Below are 26,663 nucleotides of genomic sequence, written 5' to 3'. Positions count from 1 at the left end.
AGTTACTGATATATGTAGCCAAAAACAATGTAATTAAATTCTAAGGAATATATACATTGACTGCCAAGAATACCTGTATTGAGTAACACAGAGTGAGTTATTCTTGTCCTCGGAGAAAGTGTGCTTATACTGAGGTTTGTTCCGCCTGACTGACAACTGTACATTGGATTTTTACGATTTGATATCTCTTTATAGTGTTTCTTATATCAAGAACGGGCAAGCATAAAGGATAGATAATTGAAGGAAAATACACAAGTCTATAACAAATATTAAAATAGTCTTTGAAAAGGCGAAAATTAAAAACTTTAAAAGTGTGGTACCAGGTGGATTCGAACCCCCGACTTTAAAATGTTAGTAAGCACAGTGTAAAAGTCAACGCATATATCAACTGAGCTAGTCTGACTATATTATTTAAAGGTATAAATTTGAAACAGATTATCAAATTCAGGTTTCCTTATTTTTTGTAGTTTTTTGTGAATTTCGACTTTAGGGCAGGGGTGCCCCTAAAAAATCCTATCTTAAATTATTCCTTACATCCAAACCTATCAAAATATCACAATTTTATTTAGGGGCAGGCCTGCCCTGAAGGACTTCTAGGCCAAAATTCATGCAAAAATCAACGCTTTAACGGACAAAATGATGTTTCGGCCAACTTTGTTGTTTTCTACCGTATATATGTCTAAATTTTTTAAATTTGTATTTTACACCTTAAATTTATTATTTACAACTTTAAAATACAAATTTAAAAAATTTAGACATATATACGGTAGAAAACAACAAATAAAGATTAAATTTTAAATGTCACTTTTTCCGGGAAATTGTTCTCTCCTGTAGGTCAATTCTTTTGTCAAAGTGAATACATCCTTTATGGAAACACCAGATAAAGACATATTTTTGATTTCTATTTAAAACTTCTAGAAATGTATGGTGATTTTTTTTCGAAGAACATATCATGGAACAATGAACTTAAATTCTATCACCTCCAATTTAGTGAAAAATGAAGGATAAATGGGTCACATTTTGTCTTTTAATTTCTATTATACTTCTTAATATATTACTAAAACACTACATGAGGATGATTTACATAAGTTTCATATTTTCTAGCCCAGATTTTTAAATGACTCTAATTATTCCTAATTACTTATCTTCCCTTACTCAAGGCTTACTGGTAACGTAAATATAGAAAATAATGAGGAACTTAGATCACTAATTTTAAATTGTCCTCAATTTAGGGAACACCGATCCTTCAACTGGCATCGGAATTTCATAAATATTACAGATTCTGTAGAAGATTACACCAGGCAATAGGCAAGACATGAAAAAGAAGACCTTGGCACTTTGTCAGAATGAATTTAATATATCAGATATACTAGTATGCTAAATTCGCACATTAAAAGATTGAGGGGCAATATGAAAACCACCTATCCCTCTGTATTAAATGATCCAGAAGTAAAAAAAAATTATATAAATTACATGATCAGTATATACATACTGGTCCCTGCTGACAAAGCAGGTAACAACATTGTCTTTGTTTGTAAGGCTCAGTATATAAAATGTATTTTAGAGAAACTTGGATTTAATTCTACAAGTGGTAATCCAACATACTGTAAACCAACTTTTATTCGCATGCGAGAAATTTTCGCAAAGTTCGCGAGAGCCTCGTCATCGCGAATATTTCTCGCCGCGAACCGGTCCTTAAAGTGTATGCATCTATTAACAACAGATCCAAAAATCTTCATCGCGAAAATAAATTGTCGCGAACTAGTTTATCCCAGGTAAATCGCGAAATAAAGTCGTCGCGAATAAAAGTTGGTGTACAGTATACTTATAGTTCCATTTCTAAGGAAGAAATTCTTCAAAACCATATGTAAGTTTTGAATATTTATAATATTCCAAACAACCAAAATAAATTTGAATTACCCTATTTCTATTGGATTCAGAAACGTCACAAAAATTATAAGACGCAAAAATACATAGCTGGTTCAAGTTAATGTTCAACGAAGCCTCTATACTCCTCACAAAGATATTAACAGAAGTGAAGGAGAAACTTCAAAAAAATTTGAAATCACAAAACTCTTATCTACGAAAGCCGGATAGGCTCATTTCTGAAAAGATAAAAAAAAATATTAACTCGTTATAACGAGTTAATTATTTCATTATAACGAGTTAGTATCTCGTTATAACGAGTTAATTATCTCGTTATAACGAGTTAATTATCTCATTATAACGACTTAGTTTTATCTCGTTATTACGAATTACTTATCTCGTTATAACGAGTTAGTTTTCTCGTTATAACGAATTAGTTATCTCGTTATAACGAGTTAGTTATCTCGTTATAACGAGTTAGTTATCTCGTTATAACGAGTTAATTATCTCGTTATAACGAGTTATTTATCTCGTTATAACGAGTAAGTGATCTCGTCATAACGAGTTAGTTATCTCGTTATAACGAGTTAGTTATCTCGTTATAACGAGTTAATTATCTCGTTATAACGAGTTAATTATCTCGTTATAACGAGTTAGTTATGAATTAAAAATGGCTGTAGTTTTAATGCCATTGATGTTTAGTTGATAATTATCAGTCATACTTCACTTTAAAATTGAAAAAAAGTTGCAATTTCAATTTGCGAAATGGTTTAAATAATATTAATCCTGAACTATCTTGCTGTCAATAATCACAATTTGATAAGTATAGCAATCTTTATTTACACATTTATACGTGAACGTCTCCAAGGACACAATATAAAAAAAATCTATTACCAAATGTACTTGCTTCAAAGTTTGGCAATTTATTCATGACAACTTTCTCCGATAAAAGACACTAATTTTTCTGACATGTTTTGGATGACTTATTAGCTTTCATAACCAATTTCTTAGTACCTAAATTAATACATTATAATAGGAAGCTAACGCAGGCGTTAATGCAACATATATTATATACACTTACAGTGTGATATGTATTATTTTGAGAGTCAGAAATGTTTTGAAGAAGTGGGATATGGAGACATCAGCAATGAGGCCATGGGCGTAAAACTCGGGGGCTACTGCCTCAAGAGGCAGTCATAAGTTTCCGTATACATGTACATGTATTTGTCTTCGGTCTTTTAAGTATACAATACAAATCAACTGCATCGTTTATACATAAACAGAATACAATCACAGGCACAACCCCTCGAGAAAAAAAAAAGAAAAACTAGTTTGCTGTTTTTCAATAAACATCTTTATCATACACACTATAAACAAACTTGATCAACTCGGTTTTATACGTTATACTACTATACTTCCTATCACTTAGATATATCAACTTTATATCAGTTTTTAACTCGTCATAACGAGAAAATTAACTCGTTATAACGAGAAAAATTAACTCGTTATAATGAGAAAAATTAACTCGTTATAACGAGTTAATTTTCTCGTTATAACGAGATAATTAACTCGTTATAACGAGATAAATAACTCGTTATATAGAGATAACTAAGTCGTTATAACGAGATACTAACTCGTTATAACGAGTTAATTTTCTCGTTATAACGAGATAATTAACTCGTTATAACGAGATAACTAAGTCGTTATAACGAGATAACTAAGTCGTTATAACGAGATACTAACTCGTTATAACGAGATAACTAACTCGTTATAACGAGATAACTAAGTCGTTATAACGAGATACTAACTCGTTATAACGAGATAATTAACTCGTTATAATGAGTTAAATTTTTTTTATCTTCTCAGAAATGAGCCTATCCGGCTTTCGTACTTATCAAAATCAACATCTTAAAAAAAACTCACGACTTTTCAACTTTATACACTTGTCAACCATTTCCCACCATAAATTGAAGTCTAGGCTTTTTGATATCTTTGACACCTGCTTTATCAATATAATGGAACGCATAATTTACTTACCTTTTCATTGGTCATTTACAGTATTATTTTGTTAAAAAACATTCTGATTGTACACACAAGTACTCTGAAGTTGACATTAAATGATAACTTTCTGATTGACATTATGTGGTTTTTGTAGCTGCAGATCTGTTTCTCTCCGAAAAATAATTATTGATAGACCGGAGAGCTACAGTGCCACCCATTGAAAAAACTGTATATTTATTGCGCACAAAAAAGTGCGCTCGATTTTTTATTAATTCTTCCATATTCTTACCTCAATTTCAAAAAATGGAAGATTCTAAAAAATTCCTCTCTCCTTTATCAAGTTCTCTCGTAGTTGACATCTGAACGAAGCATATTGGACCTAATTATCTTCGACACCAAAATGACAGTATAAACGCATTTTTTTTGTGCGCAATAAATATACAGTTTTTTCAATGAGTGGCTCTATAGCTCTCCGGTCTATCAATATATATTTTTTCGGAGAGCTACAGATCTGCAGCTATGGTTTTTAAAGACTAGGCTTTCCAAAAATCTATTAGAATCCCAAGGGTACCAATTGCGCCCCGTTATTATCATACCTATCCTTCGTATTCATATGAAGCAGAATGTGTCCAAAATTTTATACGTGAAAAGAAGAGAACACTAGTTGTGGCCTTCATCTCGGCATTAAGATATACGACGTGTTGTCAATTAACAATGATTATTTCCATTCTTATGTTGATACGATATATCCCGGTGAGCTTGAGATACAAGATACCACAGAGTCTAACACATTCGTTTCTTATTTGGATATTTTACTTTTAAAAGAAAAAAATGGTAGTCTTGCAATAGAGCTTTATGATAAACGTGAGGACTTTAACTTTTCTATCGGCAATTTCCTTTACTTATGCAGCATATACATTCATAGCCTGCATACGGGGTTTACATCTCTCAGTTGATTCTATAAGCAAGAGCATGCTCTACGTATGTACAATTTCTAAAACGAGTTAAATTATTGACAAACAAGTTGTTTAAACAAGAATATCAGCAGTCTCGTTAAAAGGCATCGTTTCGTTCTACATGTATAGTCAATACAATGACCTTGTCAGCAATTACTATTTATCATTGAGTGAAATGCTGACTGATATTTTGTAATACTAGTAATTGGTAGGCCATTATTTACACAATGAATTGTCGACTGATTTTTCCGTTATTTCCCGATCATGACAAGGAGCACACAGCGGCTGTGACCGGTCAGCAGGGGATGCTCACTCCTCCATGACACGTCCATAATCCCAACTCTGATGTTTTGGAGATCTGTGTCTGCTCTGCTCCTATTTTGAGTATGAATACTGTTCGTTATCTCCATATATTTCATTTGAAGTAGATGTGAAACTTCATTTCAATTTGGTTTAGTGGTTCTTGAAAAGAAGTCAAATCGTCGCCTGAGAATTATAAGGTTCTAAGTGAATTTTGCAAAATTTTGGGAAATTGAAGTTGAAGTTCGGAGATCAATATCTTTTTACTCATAGCTTTTCGGACTATGATATATGGTATAAATGCCTAAAATATGCTAATCTATGGAAAAATCAACTTAGTATTTAATAGTTTTGAGCAGAAATATGAAAAAAATTACATTGAAAATGGAGATAGAACTTTCTATCAAAAATTTTTGTGCATTTTAGTGAGAATCAAAATGCTCATTGAGATAGAACTTTTTATTTTTGAGGAAAACTGATAAAATGTTTTACTTGTTGAACACAACATTAATGTGAAAATAGTGAGGGGCGTCTATTTAAGTCTGGGAGGGGGGTGGTGGCAAATTTTACCTAGTCATATTATTTATATCCATGTCGGTAAAGGACAGATTATCTATTTCCAATTACATCAACGACAGATTATTTCTAACAAGCATAAAAAACTAAAAGTCCAAAACTCTTATTCCCGGGGGATGGACAGATTAAGCAGATAACAGATCACTTATTTACAACATTTTCGAAACAGTTTATTTATTTCCAAAATCTGCCAGCCCCCTCAGAATCAAATAATTTTTCTCTAAAGAAAATTTTTTTAATGCAATCAATTGATTTTTTACAATAAATTTCAATTGCGCATTTTTGATTATATAGAAACATCATTTTACAACAAAAGAAATCACAATAAAAGGAGAAAGAAAATCTCTGATCCTTTTTGAAAAGATAAGGTGATTTTGCTACCAGCTGCTTCCATTGTTCTGGTCCGTAACTCCATCAAACATAAATTGTTAAAAATTTTCAGTTTCTACGAATACTCCTGAACAGCAATTAGAATGCGTTTCAACCAATTTTGGTATAATAGTATATCATCAATGAATAAAAAATGTACAGGTATGAATATTAAATCATACAAATTATATAATTGCGATTTTTCATGACCACTGACATCCTTGGATTTAATGGAAATGGATAACGGAGAAGGTTGTTAAAGAAGCATTTCTCCTTTCATAATTGACATCTTTGCTAAACTATAAATCGTACTTTGTCCTTTACCAAAACTGTGGAAACCAGGTCCATGGGTCAATGTTTTTCAGTTTTTATGGTTGTCATTGGTTACATATTGCAAAAACATTACAAGATGGACATAAACAGGCAACTTTTAATATGATTTTTATAAACACTTAGCCCTCTAAAAAATATAGCCTCTTGTTCAGACCTCAGGATAGGAATAAACTGGTTTTAAATTAAAATGATTTACACATTGAAAAAATTTCTTTACTCATGTACAAGACAAATGTTGCACATGTAGTTTACTTAACAAAACCGTAAATTTTATGGCTTGTGGTACCAAAACTTAGTCTCAATTGCAATATGGGCAACTGTTAATGAACATAAGTGCTTAATTCCTTTCTTAAAATTTTAAAACCTATGTCATTTGTATCCAGCGCTCAAGCCTCAGGGTGGGGCTAAATTGGTCCTGCATTGAAATTTATTATACAGTGTGCCTGTATTTCTTAGAGGAAAGCTGCATAAAAGTGATTATATAAGCGTTTCAAAACTAACTTTGTGAGACCAGAGGTGCAGTTCTTTTGTACTAAATTGGCAATAGCTTTAAATAAAAACTCATGCTTCTCAGGTGACCATTATTCACTCTGAACTCAGAAATACACTTCTTTGATTATTATTGTCATATCATTAATTAAAACATTTTAGAGTAAATGTGAATAAGTTTAAGTACCTTCACAGTGACCCCCCCCCTCCCCAATCAAGTTTTTCATTGATAAGATCACGTGACCAAATGTAAAAATTATGATTGGACATTATGGAGATAGAACACTCTAAGATTTATAAATTTGCATCAAATGGAGATAGAACCAAAAATTAATGTTAATATCTTCTTCATTTTTGTCCAAAGAAACAAAAGGGTTTCATAGGGAGATAGATCTCAGCGAGCCGATTCCAACGATATGCATAACTCATTTTTGACAATTTTGGCACATAGAACCTTATAATTCTCAGGCGACGAAATGTGAAAAGTGTACAGACAGACAGAAGGATGGACAGACAGGTGCATGACAAAATGCGATCAGAAAAGCTCACCTAAACACTACAATTTTGACCATGTATTTCATCAAGTCTTTTAAATCTAGTAATATTTTTTATCAAATAAAAGTCAATAATAAGAATTCTTATGATTAAAAAATAAGTAAAGCAATTTGATATTTTCAAAAAAATTTAAATTGCCTGTCATTCTTTAGTAAATTCTCCTAATAATGTTTGACAGTCTGATCCCCGTCCCACCACTGCATTCTTACAATTTTGGACACAAGAAACCATCGTAAGGTTTCATCTCTTTTTAACCTGTATTTTTTTTTAAACGCATTATAGATTTTTTTTCCATGTAATACTTTCCCATATTGTGGCCCTATCCTGAACTTTATCAAAATCTAGCTCTTAGGCCATAAATTTAAATTTGGAAGTACGAGAATCAAAATCTATCTAGAATGTGAATAATTTACCAACAAAAGAAGAGTCATGGGAAAGATTACCTTGTTCATGCTCTATATGAACCGCTTGTTCTGGTATATTTAAGATCATCATTTCTCCCTCTTCTCTGCTTCTTTCTATATAATTAAAAATGTCTCCTTAAAATCTTATTTTTCAATGAAAATTTTGCCCAATTCTTTACAGTTTACGGTGTTTCTCAAAATGTCACTCCAAATTTTGGAGTGCATTTTTTTAAATATTTGAACAGAAAATAAAGTTGAAGTTGTAGGAATAAATCCTGAAATTATACCTTTTAAACATAATATCAAAATGGTCTTACTCTTATAATGATTTTCTCAGTATACCTGCTAAATTCCTATTCCTTCTGGTGTCGTTCCTAAACCAATGTAAAAATCTGCTTCCTAAAATTTAAAAAAAAACAGAGATTTAAAAATTTTCAATCTATATTATTTCTGATGAATAAAAATTACATATAAACATAAAAGGTTTTATGTACCATCAATACGTTCCGTCAAAAACATTTGCATCTGGGCTGGCAACTTCCTTTTGCGATACAGAACAAATACAGTAGCCAAACCAATGGCTATTAGAAGAATCAGCACTATAGCAAAAACAATCCCCACATTTGTACCAGATCGTTCATTGTCAGGCCTAGGAAAATAATCATTGTATAAAGAATATTTCTGAGAAATCATTCAACTGAATACATGGATGGAATCTGTTTTTTTTTCCTTTCATTTCATGTTATTCAGGTAAAAATATCACAGAATGTCATGATTCACATATTAAAACATTACAGACTAGCATGCTACTAGAAAAACACACACACACACACACACCCTCACACACACACACACACACACACATTATCTCAGCAGTATGCCACTTAAGGAAGATCTAATTTAACATATATATCTTATTATTATTAAATAAATTGCATGACATACAGATGATAGATATTACCTAATGATAGCCCATAAAAGCCTTATTAAAAAAGCTTATTTCCAATGGGGTCCTCAAATAACAGCCGTGTTAGTAAACAAAAAATAACAAAATTACATAAACATTGGAATTTAGGCAGGTACTTTTATGAGTATAGCATAATGCTTTGAAAAATGACATGTTTACAGTAGCACATTTTGTCTTTATAATTATCACAAAATGCTTATAGTACTAAAATAGTTAATAAACGATAAAATTAGACAAGCTTTTTATGTAGTAACACTAGCATTTGTAGATAAAAAAGATCTTACAGCTTTCTTAAAACTTTTTGTTTTCACCTCTGTGATCTCCAGTGGCAATGTATTCCAATCTTTGATAGCATTATAGAAAAAACATGAAGACTCTTTCCCTTTTATCTTTGGTATAATAAAATTCTTATTTGTTGCACTTCTTGTGATATTATTATTTAATACAAAATGATCATGGAGGTAAGCTGGTGCATTACCAAGATATATATTAAAAACATGATTTAATCTTAATTGTTTACCTCTATCCTCCACTCTTAACATATTTAGAGTTTAAAATATTGTTAGAAATACTCTCTCTAGGACTAAGGTTTAAAATGAACCGTACTACTTTGTTCTGGGTTACTTGTAATCTGTATTTAAGTTGCTTGTTTATTCCACAATACCAAGAAGAACTGGCATAGTCAAAATAACATTGTATCAAGGCAGAACATAGGGTCTTTCTAGACTGTGTACTAAGACAGGATGCATTTCTATATAAAAACTTAAATCTAGCATTAACTTTTTGTATGATACTGTTATAACATACTTACTTCGGAGCTTCCCTCATCAATGTTACTTCAGCTGTACCTTGTGTAGTTATGGAGGACTGTGTAGTTGCACTGCAAAAACACAGAATATTCTAAACACCAAAGTGTACTTAAATGGCTTTATTTATTTCACTTGATTGTAACTTTTTCAATTTATTTGGCTGCATGAAAACATACATCGTCTCCTTCACTTCCAAACACACAGTCTCTCGTGTGGCGCAGTGGTTTGAGCGTCTGCTCGATCTAGAGTCACGAGGTAAGGAATTGATCCTTCCGTCGCGGGTTCGAATCCCACTGTGGGACGTGAAGACCGGTCCTTCGGATGAGACCGTATAAATCGAGGTCCCGTGTCGCAGTAGGTGCTGGCACGAAAAAAGATCCCTTCCTGCTCAATGGCCCTGAATGTTGAGTATAGGACAAAATTTCCAGCTCTCCAAAGGCAAGTGGTGGCGTCTCCATATGAGTGAAAATTTCTAGAGAGGGACGTTAAACAAGATACAATCAATCAATCAATCCAAACACACCCACCCACACACACCCTCTCACCCTCACACACACACCCTCACACACACCCACACACACCCTCACACACACACACACCCTCTCACACACACACCCTCACACACATACACAAGTAATTGGTGCTCTCATCCTATATCATATAACTATTACTGCATATGAAAATTTTCTTTAACCTTAATACTATTGCAACGTACCCATAAAAATTTTTGAAACACACTGGGTCTGGAAAGAAAAGTAAAACATGTGTTAAGTTTTCATCTTAATAACTTGAAATACTGGCAAGGGAATATGTCAAGAAATAGCTGCAGATCTGTAGCTCACAGGTCGAAAAAAAAAATTGGATGGAAAACCTGAAAGCTACAGTGCCTGATTGAAAGAAGTGTAAATTAATTGCGCACAAAAAAATGCATTGTTTCTTGATTTATTTCGCCGTATATTTAAAAATAGTACTAATCAAAACTTCCTACCATATTCTTTTACTATTTCTACAACAAAACAGTATGTACAAATCATACACCAAGCGCGCTGGACCGACTTTTCTTGCCTTACTTTCGATGGTCTGAATATAATACCCAGCAGGCATGCTTATAAAGATATCTTTGGACTAGGGATTTTACAAACGCCTTCTGGGAATGTTTTGTTGTGGAAGGAGTTTAAGAATATGCTAGCTTAAGAACACACGGTTGCTTACATATTTATACGGCAGCTTCAATATATATATTCAATATATGGAAAATGGCACACATTTTTGTGTGCAATTTATATACACTTTTTCACTAGATGGCATTGTAGCAGCTTTCTGATCGTCCGTCTCATTTTTTTTAAACCAGCGAGCTCCAAATGTGCATCTAATCAAAAAAATGTAATTGACTAAAAAATGAAAATAAGAAAAATTAAATTAACACTTTCATTGATACATGTATACTAGTATTCGGTAACATTTTCACAAAAGATTAAGTCTCATTTTTTGTATAGTGAGGAATTATGGTTACTATAAAACTTTCTCAAACAATCTGTTAATGTTCAATCTTTCATAAAATGTTAATTAAATCAGCATCTGAAGCAAGCTTCCAAGTGTGCATTGAAGCTGTTTCATCCATGCAATTTAATTACAATTATTGGAAATAAACCTATGCTCCAAAACCTTTAACCTGTGATGTTAATGCCAATGCCCCTGCTATTAGGTACATGTAGCATTAGATTTTGGAATTTGATATATAAAAACCAGGGTCCCAGTTTACAAAAAGAATTTACAACTAAAACCGAATTAAAAATGTTGGTGAATTATTGTCTTTTTAACATTAACCTGAAAAATAAATATCATTTTAACTTTCTTAAGAATTAGGAAACAGCTAAAATTGTTAAACTTAATCAAAGGTTCTTTTTTAAAGTGTGCTACATGGACTCTTAAAATTTATTGTATTTTTACTTCTTGGAAAGATGAAATAGTTCAGTAATCCTGTTGATGCTTCTGGATCTAGTCCAGACCTTGAATAGTCTTACAAAGATGTTGCACCTTAATTCTTGAAATCATGATTATTGCACATGCCCCGGTACGTTTTCTAAATTAATTATCAAGGACATTTCTTAGATAATGGGCCTATTCTTCACTATCTATTTAGTCCTCATTTGACCAGCATTTGACCAGTATGCATTGAAGAGTATGAGTTGGGTCCTTGTATGTACATTGCAACGAACCATGTTTCATCTGCTACTAATGATCTATATCTTCCAGAGGATGACAAATGAAAACAATTCTAAAGTATATTTTAATTTTCCATTGACCTTCTTTGTGGTTATGATATCCTTGCAGTTTTTCCAGAATCGGTAAGTACTGGAGCATTGAAATTCTCAAGTAAGAAGAAGGTACAGTTTGGTCTTTATTGTGTCCTACAATTTTAATGTTCTTGAAATTGTTAGTATTACTAATAATAAATAAGGCATGATAGATGACCACTCTGGAAATATGACGTCTTTATTATACTACATTTCCAAGTCTTATGCAGAATAACCTAAAACAGACTCATTTCTGTGGTTATTTTCCTTTAGAAAATAGTGTCCGCGACCGTCATCCACTTCAATTTTTGGATATATGGTGTAAAATGCTTTGAAAAATCACGCATATAAAAATCTGTGTGGGCGATGCATGTGCTGTATCTTTTCTAAAAGAAAATTCCAATGAAATTTAATGATTTTCGTAACTTTTTAAAAAATAAAATATGGGAAAATACAGAAGTTCATGGCATTACAACCAGCATTTAGCAGCATGCAGGGTCATATTGGAAAAAAGATTTTTAGGTTTTTACTGCATGGAATTGCAACAATTCAGAAAGGATGAATATTAATTAAGAAAAAAAATACAGGACCAAATTCGTATTGAAACTGTACCTTGTTCTATATATTCTAGCTAGTGCACAGAATTGAGAGACTGATATGTCAAATAATGCCACTTAACAGTAAAACAATGGAGACTGGATATCTCAGCCATCAAAAGCATTCCCTGCTATTTACCAGATACAAGTATACATGTATGTACATGTATACTACTGAGTAAGTCATCAAAGTTTTGACATTTCCATCATTATGATTATTTTCTAAAAACAATTGAATATAATAATTCTAAAAACAGATTTTGTTGATTCCTCTCAGTTGGTTGCAACAAGGAGTTGTTAGAGTCCTTTTTGTTTTAAATTATATAATAGTTCAACCAAGGTCTTAATCAGAGCAAGCCTGGCTCCCCAAAGTGCTTTTACGTGGGGAGTATAGTATATTTGTCTTAAAAAAAACCTTAAAGAATACTTTCAGGTTCACCATCCCTCTATTCATCCATTTGATCATTTTCAAAAGGAAATCTAAATGACAAATTATTGTGCAGACAATGTCAGCATAACTTGTTGTGTAAATTTGAAAGAAAATGCATTTTTAAAATTTTTAAAAATATTTCTTTAAGTTTTCCCAGAGAGATTTCTTTCTCTCAACCAGAGATAAATGAATCTTAAACATACAGTTACTATTGTATCAAACTCACAGTTATACAATTCAGATGGTGTGTAATGTGTTGCTGGACATCCACTTGCTACACGACAAGAAACAAAATCCATATTGTATGTCGATTTACTCAGTACAGCACAAGTTCCTTCAAAATCATACATCATGATAATAATGAAATATTTTCATTCATTTGCCTCTCAAAAATATGCACAATGTTTTTGAATTTTTTTTTCTATAAAATTATAAATAGAAACAAACTTTTATCCAAGAGGCTTTAAATCGGGTAAATAGAAATTATGTGAATGATCGGTATTAGTCGCCCTTTATCTGTACATTATTTATTTTCAAAAAAAAAATTATTATTATTTAGGAGGTGAACATAAATACATACTAGGATTAGCCAGACCAAGCACAGTGCAAATTTCCCCAAAGCTGCCTGGATTGTTCTGTATTGAAGCACACAGATAATCTGGTGTAGATCCCTGGCAGTTTTTAGCATTGCTTCTTTGAGTCCACTCATCCTTGGTTTCAGGGCAAGATAACACAGGAACAAAGCTTTGCATATTGACACAATTTAAATGTATCAATTGAATTACACAAAAGACTTTCCATTTCATTTGTGGAAATGGTCTGCCTTGCATCATCAAAACCACTACAGATACATGTACTCCTAAAAACAAAACAGACATGAAGAATACAGCATTAAAGTTGATAAAGAAACTTGATTTAAAATGGGAGCAAGTATGAAGATATCTATCCCCACATTACTCAGGAATCGACATGAGTTTTACCTGGTCACCCAGTCAGTACTCGTAATACTGGTCCATAGAATGTAAAAGAGGACTGGAGACCTCATCTCCCTCTCCACTTTTTCTGAGTTTTGTAATTTGATTTAGAAATTCATTTTAAAGAATTTAAAACAAAATAGACAATTGTGGAGAGAGTACATTAGATATAACATCAATGCATTGAATTCTTATTTTTGGAGGACCGACGACGCCCAAAAATAAGAATCCAATGCTTATATGCATGATACACTAAAAAGGAAAATAACTATTACAAAACGATGTGAAATTGAATTTCATCAATATCAACATCAAATAACCCCCTGACTGATACTAATACGCGTAACAGTTGCCATTAGCTGATAATTTGTTCCAAAGCCATATATCCATAATTGTCTCTATAAGTATTTTAAACAAAAATTATAGGACTGATAATAGGCAGGGTTTTTTGTTTTATATGCAAGAGCACCATATAGAATTCACGCTTTGCATCTCATCTTCGCCTGGTCTTCCACGTTTTATTCCGGCATTGTTATTAAAGATTAATAAAAAGATGGTGTGTTTATAACGAAAAACAGTTTCATCAAAAAGTGTCAGCATCAAAAATCCATTCCTTGACAGGGAAAAAAAAAAAAACAACAAAAAACAAACAAACAAACAAAAAAGGAGGATCAAACGGTATTTAGGAGACATAAGCATATTGAATATCCATGCATGTTTTCCATACTATTCTCTTTATCGAGAGGACTATCTTAGTTTTTGTAACTTGTTTGCAATCCCTTTGACATCAATAAAATGTTCAAATAATAAAATTATTGGGGTGGGGTTCCCCTAGACTCTACAATCATAAGCTATAAACATGTATACCTGGTATCAAACCAGTGCTAATTTGGCTATCCTCTTTCCAGATAAGTATTAAGTTTATAAACGCAAAACACGAAACAAAAACATATCATGCAAAATAAACCAGACATGTTATTTCCTTATTTTTTTTCAAATTCCATTTTTTTCAATTTGCGCCATTTTTTTTTTTCTTAAATTTAAATATTTGTCCCTTTAGTTAAACTGTTTAAAGCGAAAGTAGATATATCTACTTCTTTCATTTACCGTACTTTAACATTATCTTTTTAAATCCAAATTTGTCAAAAATTATCTATGATGTCATTAATTAAAAAAAGTCTTTCACTACCTGTTGGGCCTCTGTTGATTTACGCTACGTGTGACTAGGTCCTAATTTATCGCTATGTACGACAGCCTGTTTGTGGCATAATAAAAACACTAGGATGGATTTTTGTAGCTTAATTTTCTTTTTCTTAAATTCTATTGTATGGGAAGCTCTTTTGCTTTTTATTTGGAGAATAAAACTTATTCTAAAATTACAGAGAAATATCTCTTAAAAAAAGAGATGTCTCCCAATTTAAAGAGATATCTCTCATGTCCTTTGAGAAAGAGATATCTCTTAAACTTTAATAGATATATAGCTCTTTACTTAGAGACATATCTCTTCCACTAATTTAGATATCTCTTTTTTCTAATAGATACATATCTTCCCCTTAAACAGATATCTCTTTCTCCTTGAGAGATATCTCTTTCGGGAAAAAGATATCTCTGAACATTAGAGAAATATCTCTTTCACCTAAAGATATATTTCTTTTTATTTTGGGAGATATCTATTCAAGTTAGAGAGATATTCTTCAAAGTAAAAGAGATAGCTCTCTTTGTTTATCTTAAAATATATCTCTCAAAGTGAAGAAGAAATCTTTCAAGAGATATCTTTCAAAGGTGTCGAAAATAGATATCTCTTTATTATTTCTATTCAAACTGCGTTTTTAATAACCTCTCCCTTTACTGTAAGTTACAAGCGTTTTAATAACGGAAGTACATTATTTTAAAAATTCGAAATATATACAAGTAGTTTATCGGTATAGGGAGAAGTCATTAAAAACTCACTCTAAATATAAACAAGAAAACATTGATGTAATCATCAATTGGGAAATAAATGAAGTAAACATGATCATCAAACCGCTTCGATATGTATGAAAAAGACATAGTCATTAGAAATGATGGAGACGATAGTAGAGAAGATATTGAAATTTCATAGTCGGTTGGAAATCGGACCAAAAAAAAAAAAAACAATTGTTATTCCCTTTTAAACTTTATCTCAAGTAAATGTTGGCTGCATAAAATATAAAGTAAAGTCAAACACATGCTTCACCTATTTCCAAAATAGTATTTCATTTTTTAAGAATATAAAACACAAACTGTGAGACGTACGTTTTTATGCGATAAGTAAAATTCGATGTTCTAATAAAGGGGACCTGTCGTTTTTTTGGACAATAAATGATAAGCCACTTTATGTATTAAATATGAAAAACACGTATATTTTATTTTAAAGATTCACTTTATGAAAATAAATATATTGTGTATCTCGTAATTTATAAAAGGAAAAGATACTCTGATTTATAATCTTTTTAATGATTAGAAAACTTTAATTATGAATAACGTCTCCCACCTCAATCCCTTTACACCAACACTTAAACTTATATGTATAGAGCAGCCCGGTCCTCCGGGCTGCAATAATGAAGAGAGATATCTCTTTAGAATAAAGAGATATCTCTTTTTGTTTGAGAGATATCTCTTTTCGACACTTTTCAAAGATATCTTTCTCACTTTGAGAGATATTTTTTCACCTTGAGAGATATCTCTTTAACATGGAAAGTTATATCCCAAAGTAAAAGAAATATCTCTCTAGGTGAAGGAGATGGTTCTCTATGTGAAAGAAATATCTCTCTTAAATGTTTTTCACAAAAGAGATATCTCTTTTCACGAAAGGGATTTCTATCAAGGAGAAAGAGATATATGTATAAGTGGAAGAGATATTTCTCCAAGTATAAGAGACATAGCTCTAAATTTAAGAGATATAACAAAGGAAAACAAATTTTACAAAATAATTTGAAATTGAATTTCATCAACATCAAATAACCCCCTGACTGATACTGACAGGTCCAACAGTTGTCATTAGCTGATATATAAATTTGCTCCAACTCAAATCATAATTGTCTCTGTAATCTCTTTTCACGAAAGGGATTTCTATCAAGGAGAAAGAGATATCTGAATAAGTGGAAGTGATATTTCTCTAAGTATAAGAGATATAGCTCTAAATTTAAGAGATATCTCTCTAAGAAAAAGATATCAGTTTAAAATGAGAGATATCTTTGTAATTTTAAGATAAATCTTATTTTCCGTATGAATAGCAAAAGGGTTGCCATAAGAACCATATCATTTTCAACTCAGTGAAATTTGATCTGTTGTACAAATGTTGATTTCCATTTTCCCCCAATATTTTCATTAATTGCTTACAGTATTTTACAAAAACATTTACATGTACAATCATTTCATTTAAACTGTTGAAAATTAATTTTTTTTTCATCTATGAATGTATGATTCTTTTATTTGTTTCGAAAAATTCATATGCAATATTTTTTTAAATCATTTAATACATTTTTTTCACTTAAAAATATTTTCAAGGGCGATAATGGAAAGATGGCGTTTGTAGATGGATGTATTTCATTTTACAAGCATAGAAAACAATATGATGTTGATTTTAAAAGCAACGCTTTATTATGTTTTCTAATGCAAAGTAATTAAAGTATGATATTAAATATTCTTTTCATATATGCCTCCTATTTTTTATTTTATTCTGAGATAAAAAAAAAAAGATCTTTGTATATACAAAATCTTTTCTTCATATTATGATTAGGCATAACATTAATTTCTGGAAAGAGGGTCAGCAACGCTTCATACAAACAGTTTTCCATTTGAATCCAATTTTATTGTTGTTGATCAAAATCAATGTTGAGAATTAAAAACAAAATGGTAAAATTAGGCTCAGCTGGAATATTTTAACTGAATTTTTAAAAATTATAATAATTTTGTGAAAAAAAGATTTTTATTTATTTATTTGCACAATGGAAACTCCATTTTCTCCCTTCAATATTCTTATCTTAAAATTTACTATTTTATACGCTATTGCTATTCTAACAGGCATATTACAAAAAAAAAGACGAGAAGGTTTGATCTTTCGGATTAAAATATATGGGAGATATCAAACACAAGCTAAAAAATTTAAAAACAATACAAATTTGGAGCAGAATAATCATGGACCTCATAAACATGGGAGCAGGTGCCTTAGAGGAATGAACATCCCCTGCCGACCTGTCACACCCGCCGTGTGTTCCTGTCATGGTCGGGATAAACGGAAAAATCCGTCATCAATTCAGTGAGAAAAGAATCCGATTATGGCCTTACAATTAGTATGAAAAACGTCAAACTACATAGGACTTGATGTTAAATTGTATTCGCTGACATTGTAATTGTATCGACCATAGAACTTACGAAATGATAACTTTAAATGAAACTTTTTTTTTTTGTAATCTTTGTAACCCATGAGGCTTAATAGCTTTAACTTTAGACTCAAAGTCAGTGATACCGATTCCGCCTTCGTTTATGCTTCTTATTAAGGTTTTGCGTTTTATTCTTTCACGGTTACCCCAAATGAAGGAGAATATTATTTTGTTTAGATTTTTGATGAAAGATTGCTCTGGATTCTCTAATATAGAAACAGTGTATAATATTTTTGAAATTAATAGAGAATTTATAATCTGACATTTTCCAAAAATAGTTAATTTTCTGCTTTGCAGTCTACTCTCTCTCGTAAATGCTGTTTTATATAAAAATAATATAGATTTTGCGCTTTTAACAAATTCAAGTGTAACAAATTACAATGATCTCATACTAAACTCCCTTCCTGAGTTTTATAAAGAGGTTGTCTTGGCTTTTAATGAATGTAAGGATAATACTTTTACAAATCTTGCAAATCAGAATATTTGGCTTAATAAAAACATTTGCTTTAAAGGTAAACCACTATTCTTTCCGAATTGGATCAAAGGGGATCTTTTGTTAGTAAAAGACCTCTTTAATGACAATGGTTTCAAAACTGTAAATGAAATTAAAGAAAAATTAGCATCCACTAATAATTTCCTTTGCGAATATCTAATGGTAAAGACCGCCTCAAAGAAACACTATTCACGCATAAACATGCAAACTATAAACTTCGTAAACACAAACGCTAATCAACAATTCTATTTTGACGGAAAATTTGAAGATATTTCTAATCAAAAATCTTGTTTTTTCTACAACATTTTAATAAAAAAAAATCGCACAAGCCATTCAAGGAAAACATCTGGTGTAGAGAATTCCAAATAGATAAGAGTCATTTCGATACTATATATGAAAATAAAGTTCGCTCATTATTTGATAAATCTGTATCAGAATTTAGTTATAAGCTACTACATAATCTGTTGACTACAAATCTATCCGTTAGTAAGTGGGATAAAAACAACAGTGGCACGATGTTATCAAAATATTTACTCTTTTGGATATGAGGTATTTTTTGTGGAAGTATATTAATCAATCTTTAAAGCAAGTAAGAAACTTTCCTTTTGCAAGCAAAAACATACCGGTATGTTACTAGTATCTCAAAAATTACACTAACTGTGCAATATCAAATTGGCATTTGGAATATATATATATAACTATGTAATATTATTTTTTTTATATCTGCCATCAATATAACCTCCTGAGGACAACATTAGGCGTATGCACAATAAAGTTTTAAAATAAAATTGAAATCACCAGCAATGTGAGTGACACACAAGTGAATTTTACTGATAACTACACTTTACAAAGATGTAACCTTTGCAAAAATAAAAAGATACTCTATGATGCATATGTCAAAAAAAAAAAAAAAAAAAAAAAACTTTAAATGAAACTACTAATATTCATGTTTCCTCAACGTCTTTGTCAATAACTTCCCTCGTTTCAGAAATTGTTCATACATAGATCATTCTCTTGCGTATCAAATTAAGTGAGAGATATACACTTTGTATGTAGGTAATGAAGGTACTCAGTAATCTATATTTTTACATAAGTAAGGAAGTTGACGACTGGAAAGTTAAAGTCATCACATTTATCATAAAGCTGTGATGTTAGATTTTCATTAAAGCATTTTTTTCAAATGTGTCAGTCTGTGGCATCTTTTATTTCAGGCTAATCGGGATATATCGTAACGACATAAGAATAGAAATAACCATTGTTAATTTTCAATACGTCATCAATATAAGAGTTAAAGTAAAGTGTTTTATCGGCCACGTTTTATCAACAAACAATAATTATTTTCACTCCTCGTGAATTAGGAATAAAAGACACAACAGAGTCCACCACATCTGTTTCGTATTTTGATGTTTTACTGACATGAGACGAGATGTCAAACTAACAAGTAAAAAAGTGAATTTGACTGGATTGTTCCGTCTACTTGATCAATACACAGGGCTCACACCCAGTAACAAGGGGATGAGTTCGTGTATATACTGTCCCTATACATCTTATATTATCCCATCTCTGGAATTTCCAAGGGTCCGTGTTTTATGCCCACTAAACATGTTTGTCTCGATTTTCAAATTTATTTCAGTTTTAATGTGTTCCAGATGGTTGTCGTGTTTTCAGATATCAGCCTTCTTTTGTCTCTGAAGTCCTATCTAGCTGTTCCAATTTGGAATTAATCAGGCAAGTTATTTTTCTAGAAGTTTGTTTTTGCTTCATTTTTCACCAAATGTGAAAATAAGAGAAAAATTGATGTAAAAGGAAGCATAAAAAAATAAGAAGTTCTCTTTAAACTGTAAGAAAATTAAAGGAAATTAGATTATTTAATTAAATTCGGTAGGGTAGTGTTACCTTATCTGCTAAATAAGTTACTACCCCATTCCAGAAGAAAGGTCTATACGTAAATGTACAAGACTCCTCCAGCTACCCTATACTAATGGCTTTTTTCTCCAGCCCTTTCTAAATGTACCTTGTTCCTTCAGCTTCCAAATCTTTCCTCAGCTAGTATTTGATCAGTCTACATTTCGTTTGCTTTGGTGATTCAAGGCAAGTGCTTAACTCGTAATGTATCCACATCTACCAAAAAGGTCTATTTCTCAATTTCATTTTTTTTTACCTGCCCATTCACTTATTTCAATTAAATCTACAGAATTTGAATACTGAAAGACGTAACAAAATGGAAACAAAGACAAACTTAAATAATTAAGTTTAATTTGACATATGTACAAAAACCAACTTACAGGGGTTGATCCAAAAGTAATGTCACAGTGTCCATATCTTTTATATTTGGCGTCATATTATCAAATACAATATACCGAAAGATGCACAACTATAAATCTAATTAAATTTGAAATTTTAATTTAATAATGTTTATTTGAATTTATTTCATAGATGTTTAAAACATAGAGCCTAGCGTCTCAACAGAACGTCACATTTTAAAGTGAATTTTTTTCTTTGAATGAAAAAGACAGACACATTTATTTAAAAAAGATTCTAAAAAGAATAATCTCCCAATTTTTAAAAAGACACAATTCTCGTCATTTTGTCTTTAATTAAAAATCAAATGATGACATTGGTATTTTTTTTATCATAAACATTGTTGTTTTACACTGTTGAATTGAACAAAGAAATTGTCGAAATGGGGAGAAACGGCTCGACGAGTTGTAATGCATGTTTGCTTCAAAATATGGGAATCATCGCAAGCGACAGTTATTAATTAATCAGACTAACAGTATAAAGAATGTAAATAAGAGACATCTTAATAGATGGTTCCAGCAATTTTGGGAGGGTGATTGGTCACTGAATAATCAACAGAAGACAAGAAGACCGAAAGATAGGAAATCCGACGGAAACATTCAATGGTATCTGACATTTTCAAAAAAAGACAGACGTATAGAGTGACATGTGAATTTTTAAGTTTATTTTATGCTACTGTTCAAAAAATTTTGACAGAGGGCTTAATTATTAAAAGGGTTAGTGTAAAATGGTACCGAGAATTCTTAGAGAAAGTGGAATTGGTGAAAGTATTTGCGAATCACAAATATTTTTTAATGAAACGAAGGGAAAACGCTTAAAAGTATGACGGTGCGTATCCGTCATATGACGTTATATTTAGTTGCGGCGACTACCATAAACGCACATTGTTTGAAGTCCGATATTTTAGAAAGTATACATCATGTTCCTTTGAATTTTTAAGGTCTGATTTAAAATAAATAAAGCAGCTTTCATAATGTATAATTTTGTTGCTTTACGTCGATTTATAGCAATTTTATTCAATTTGTGACATTGCTTTTGGATCAATCCTCGTATCTGCTTATACAGTTCTCAGTTTAACAAATCCTACTTGAATTTCTTGAATAACCATTCCTGTCCATCATACTGTTTGGCATACTAAGAATGAGATATTGACATCCGACGACTGGAATACAGCTCCATTTTTTATTTTTTTTTTACTAAAAGCATGTTCCAGATCATTCAGATTATGGCATGGCATCCAACATTTTCTCTGCAACTCCCAAGACTCTCTATAAATTTTCTGTGGGATTTAGATTGGGGCTTTGTGGTGACTCTTGTCTCGCAAGATTTCCACAACTTATATGCATTTGCTCTTAAGCAGGGGCACCATCATCATGATTGAAAAAAATAATTTACATTCTATCCAAGGAGATGTGCTGAAGGAATTGCAGAGTAAGCAAAACTGTCTGAATATCCATCCTTATTGAAATTTCCCTTGACTGGGATTGAAAGGTCAGTACCTCCAAATAGTTAAGCTTTCACCGCGCCGAACTTTATTAATTGTAGGTACAATACAACTGTTTTAGTACGCCTCTTGCGCTATTCTCCTTAAAAACACACGACCATCATTTTGAAACAGTGTGAATCTTGATTCATCAGTCCAAAGTATCGCAGACCAGTCAATTCAAGTCCAATTCAAGTCCAATTCAAGTCCAATCTGCCTGAGAGAATGCAAATAGCAACCTTTTCCCGCGAAAAGCAGTCAGGAGACGCAAGACGAAGGGTTCGCATGCAGATGCTTTACGACCAGGGAGGTCCAGGATGTCTACAGTCAGAATACTTGCAAGGTAGTAACTGCAGAAAAAAAGAGAGACTGTTCAACAGCTTTGAACAGGGTGGATTCGGCATAGAGTTAATGAAACATCAAACAGCACAGTCAGAAAACAACTTAAAGAGGCTGGTCTGGTAGCACATGTGAAACTGAAAAAAACACCTTACTTACAGCTGCTCATCGCAGGAAATGGTTGCTATTTGCATTCGCTCAGGCAGATTGGACTTGAATTGACTGCTCGGCGATACTTTGGGGTGATAAATCTAGATTCACACAGACCATATCAGATACCGTATGCAGTCAGAAGTGCAGTCCGAGAAGAAATACAGCATATGATTGACATGGTGAATATCTCTACCAACGCTTCTGCCACCGTCTCTGTATCGATGTTCTTCAATGCAACCGCCTCTGGATACCTAGTACTGTAATCTACAACAGTCAAAATATATCTATTGCCTTTGTCAGTAATTGGAGAAAGCGGACCTACCAAATCTACGGCTACCCGTTCAAATGGTGTATCAATAAGTGGCATTTTCTCCAACGGAACCTTCGTCACTTTGCCTTTAGGAAACGTTCTTTGGCATATGTCACATGATTGGCAATATCTCGTCACATCACCCTGGATTCCAGGCCAATAGAAATTCGACATGATACGGTCTAGAGTCTTCTTTGTACCAAGATGTCCGCCTAGGATACTGTCGTGCGCAATCTTCATAACTTTCTGTCGCAAAGGTTCTGGAACAACAAGTTGTTTATACAGTTTTTCATCACTAACCTTTCTTGAATGATAATGCCTGTACAACAGTCCTCTTTCAACACTAAACCATGTCTCTATATTTTCATCAATGTTCTTCTTTCTGCCAGTCGCTGCATGCTCACGATACACTTTCAGGGAAGAATCGTCCATCTGAAGTTGTTTCATCTGATCAATTGTCATATCAGTATCCACTAAATCTGTAACTTTTAGCTTTTTCATACCTTTGTCTTCTTTTTTCTTTTGATTACTTGTCTGTACAGCTTGAAGAACTTGACTACACTCTTCTCTAACGTCTTTTCTACACCACTGTGGATCAGGATCCGTCTGATTTCTGGCACCATCGATGTTACCTATAATAAGATCGTAAACAGGTTCTTTCATACATAGAGCATTGATATTACCTGTGAAATAGGGAGTGTCGACATAGATGGAAGCCTCCTTTACTGTACGAACTGTGCCGTCTATCAGAACACATTTCTGCACTTGCCCAGTCAGCTGATCATCTGTAACCAAATCTCTCTTCACAACAACACCACTACAACCTGAGTCTCTTAATACTTTAACAAAGTTCTCACCGACATAACCCATAGCAACGGGCATCTTTTCACAAACCTTGCAGACGCCTCCAATAACAGGTAATACATGTCCACATGCGAGTTTTACAAGTCCATCTGTGACACAACACTGCAACAGTTTATGTTGGGGGATGCGTGCTGATCCTATGTGAGGCTGATTTTTATGCGATATAGCATTGTCCGTCTTGACTTCAGCAGAATTCTGTAAGTTGGAACTAGAATTGTCATTAGATTTTATGAAATTCAACTCACATTTATGTTGACTCTGTAACATCGCAGCCTTTTGAGTATTGTGCGAAGTAGGTACTGCACGAGGAATTTTCTGCTTGGAGAAACAGTTTCTTGCCAAATGACCACTTTTCCCACAGATGTAACATTTTCTCTCACCCTTTTGCTGTGGTGATCCTTGGTACGCCTGTTGCTTTTGAAAGGATCCACTGCTGTTACCCTGAACACTGGAAATACTTGAAGGTTGCCTCTGAAAAACTTGTAAGTCTTTAGTGAATGAAGTATAACCATGGGCTTCAATAAATTGGTCTGCGAGATTTGACATTTCTTCTACGTTTTTCGGATGTCTTTCTTTAAGATACATTCCCAGCTGCTTACTACAACTGTTTAAAAACTGTTCTCTTAAACACAAATCTTTAAGACCGTCATATGTTTTAGGACTATCTGCTAAAGACAACCATTTCTCTACATAATTGTTCAGCCTAGCAAAGAATTGTGAAGGATTCTCACCCTGTTCTGGTCTGCTGGAACGGAACTTGATACGAAACCCTTCTTCTGTCAGTTGAAAACGCCTAAACAACGCTTGCTTCAAGGTACCATAATTCAGAGCCTCTGAAACTGGAAGTCTAGAATACACCTCAAGAGCTTTACCTTTCAGGAGAGCACTAAGATTAATCGCCCATGAAGACTGTTCCCACTTAGCACACGAAGCAAACCTTTCGAATCTCTGTAAATATGAATCAATACAATCTTTAGATTCATCAAACGGAGGTAACTTTGGCAACTTAGCAAGCGATTCAGAAGCAAAACCTAATGGACCTACAGCTAATTCTCCAGCTTTTAATTTTTGCAATTCAGTTTCTTTCTTAAGTTTTTCTAATTCAATTTCGCTCTCAATCTTTCTCGCTTCTCTCTCTGTTGCCCTTTCCATCCTTTCAAAATATTCTCTCTCTTTTCTGTCAACAAACTCTTGTAACTCAGTTCCATGCAAACCTAACTTTTCTCCTAATTGTAAATACTCCATGGTTACAATATGCAACACAACAACAAACAACAAATGTGAAAATAAGAAAATGACAAAATGCATATGAAAAAAAAATAGTTTGTACAAAACCTGCGGAAAAAATAATTCAAACAATAGAAATCTTTTTCAACTAAAGCCTTTTCTACAAAACGTGAAAATAATGCAGGTATACTTGGTAACAGGAAGTCTATCCCACCGCTGCCACCAAAAATGTCACAACTGACCTCAAGTTGTGATGGATTCGTTAAATCGGAATTTACAAACCAAAATAAATAATATTTTGTAAGACCTCCTGTATACCAAGAAACAACAAGATTTATAAAAATTAACAATAAATTTATCTACATATGTACAGTAAACATGAAAACGGCCAAAAGTTCAATCATGGTCATCACTGGACAGATTCACACTTCACACCACGTGCATGGTCCACTATATTGTCCACCATAGTGTCCCGTCCGGTCCACCATATCCTAAGTAGCCTCACACGTACACCAATCCTCCCGTCCAGAACAAAAGCTTAATATACAATTTTGGTCACCTACAATTTTCATAGGGTTTTCTAATAAAATGTTCGAAACATATCTGTTCAATATACTAGATTTTACAAACAAATAACGAAAGAAAACATGTATTTGCCGTTTAACAAGTAAATGAATTAGAGCGTAAATATCTATATTCTCGCTATATTGCTTACAGTTTTACAAAGAAAATTGCTCTTTAAAGATAACAACAAAAATATTGTAAAGTATAAAAACTTACTGAGCTGTGGCATTTTATACATAAAAACCATACTGTCGGCCCCCAGGTCTTGCTCTCAACGCCGCTACAAAACATCCCTGAATCCCAAGATCACACAGCAGGGGAAACAGCTAAAACACACCCAAGTTCACACAGCATGGGTTATATAAAGGCACACCTAAGATCACTAAGCATGGGTAAAGTATAACTCACGGCGTCCAGACCTCATCTGACACACATTAGCCAACACCCAGTATAAATAACTGACCAAACTACTCAAACGGGTTCGACGAGTATACGTTGATAAAAATAGAACAAATACAACTCAGTGACCAATAGTGCGTAAATGAAATAAACCATAACTCCTAATGCCAAAATAAAGATAACTCTTACCAAATCCTGTACAATA

General features: G+C 32.6%; 2 protein-coding genes across 5 annotated transcripts in view; one reads left to right on the top strand and one right to left on the bottom strand.

The window, feature by feature from the left end:
- The window catches only part of LOC134278984 (uncharacterized), an 82,585-nt gene extending 67,427 nt beyond the window's left edge, over positions 1 to 15,158 (bottom strand). For 3 of the 4 annotated variants that reach the window (XM_062761297.1, XM_062761298.1, XM_062761296.1), the window contains exons 1-8: positions 15,112 to 15,158; positions 13,529 to 13,807; positions 13,175 to 13,282; positions 10,341 to 10,368; positions 9,628 to 9,696; positions 8,344 to 8,498; positions 8,192 to 8,248; positions 7,889 to 7,963 (exon numbers count right to left, since the gene is read on the bottom strand). In XM_062761297.1, the coding sequence (XP_062617281.1) occupies positions 7,889 to 7,963; positions 8,192 to 8,248; positions 8,344 to 8,498; positions 9,628 to 9,696; positions 10,341 to 10,368; positions 13,175 to 13,282; positions 13,529 to 13,781 (745 nt within the window). In that variant the 5' untranslated portion in view covers positions 13,782 to 13,807; positions 15,112 to 15,158. The remainder of the gene's footprint in view (positions 1 to 7,888; positions 7,964 to 8,191; positions 8,249 to 8,343; positions 8,499 to 9,627; positions 9,697 to 10,340; positions 10,369 to 13,174; positions 13,283 to 13,528; positions 13,808 to 15,111) is intronic. The other variant, XM_062761295.1, reaches the window with a different exon arrangement.
- Positions 1 to 26,663, top strand: part of LOC134278990 (RNA N6-adenosine-methyltransferase mettl16-like) — a 99,068-nt gene that overhangs the window by 17,849 nt on the left and 54,556 nt on the right. The window lies entirely within an intron of this gene.

Source organism: Saccostrea cucullata, unplaced genomic scaffold (genome assembly GCF_032062105.1).
Source record: "Saccostrea cucullata isolate Sc308-1 unplaced genomic scaffold, CSIRO_AGI_Scuc_v1 ctg755, whole genome shotgun sequence".
NCBI lineage: Eukaryota > Metazoa > Mollusca > Bivalvia > Ostreida > Ostreidae > Saccostrea > Saccostrea cuccullata.
Note: the sequence above shows the minus strand (reverse complement) of the source record. Positions and strands in the feature narration are given on the sequence as shown.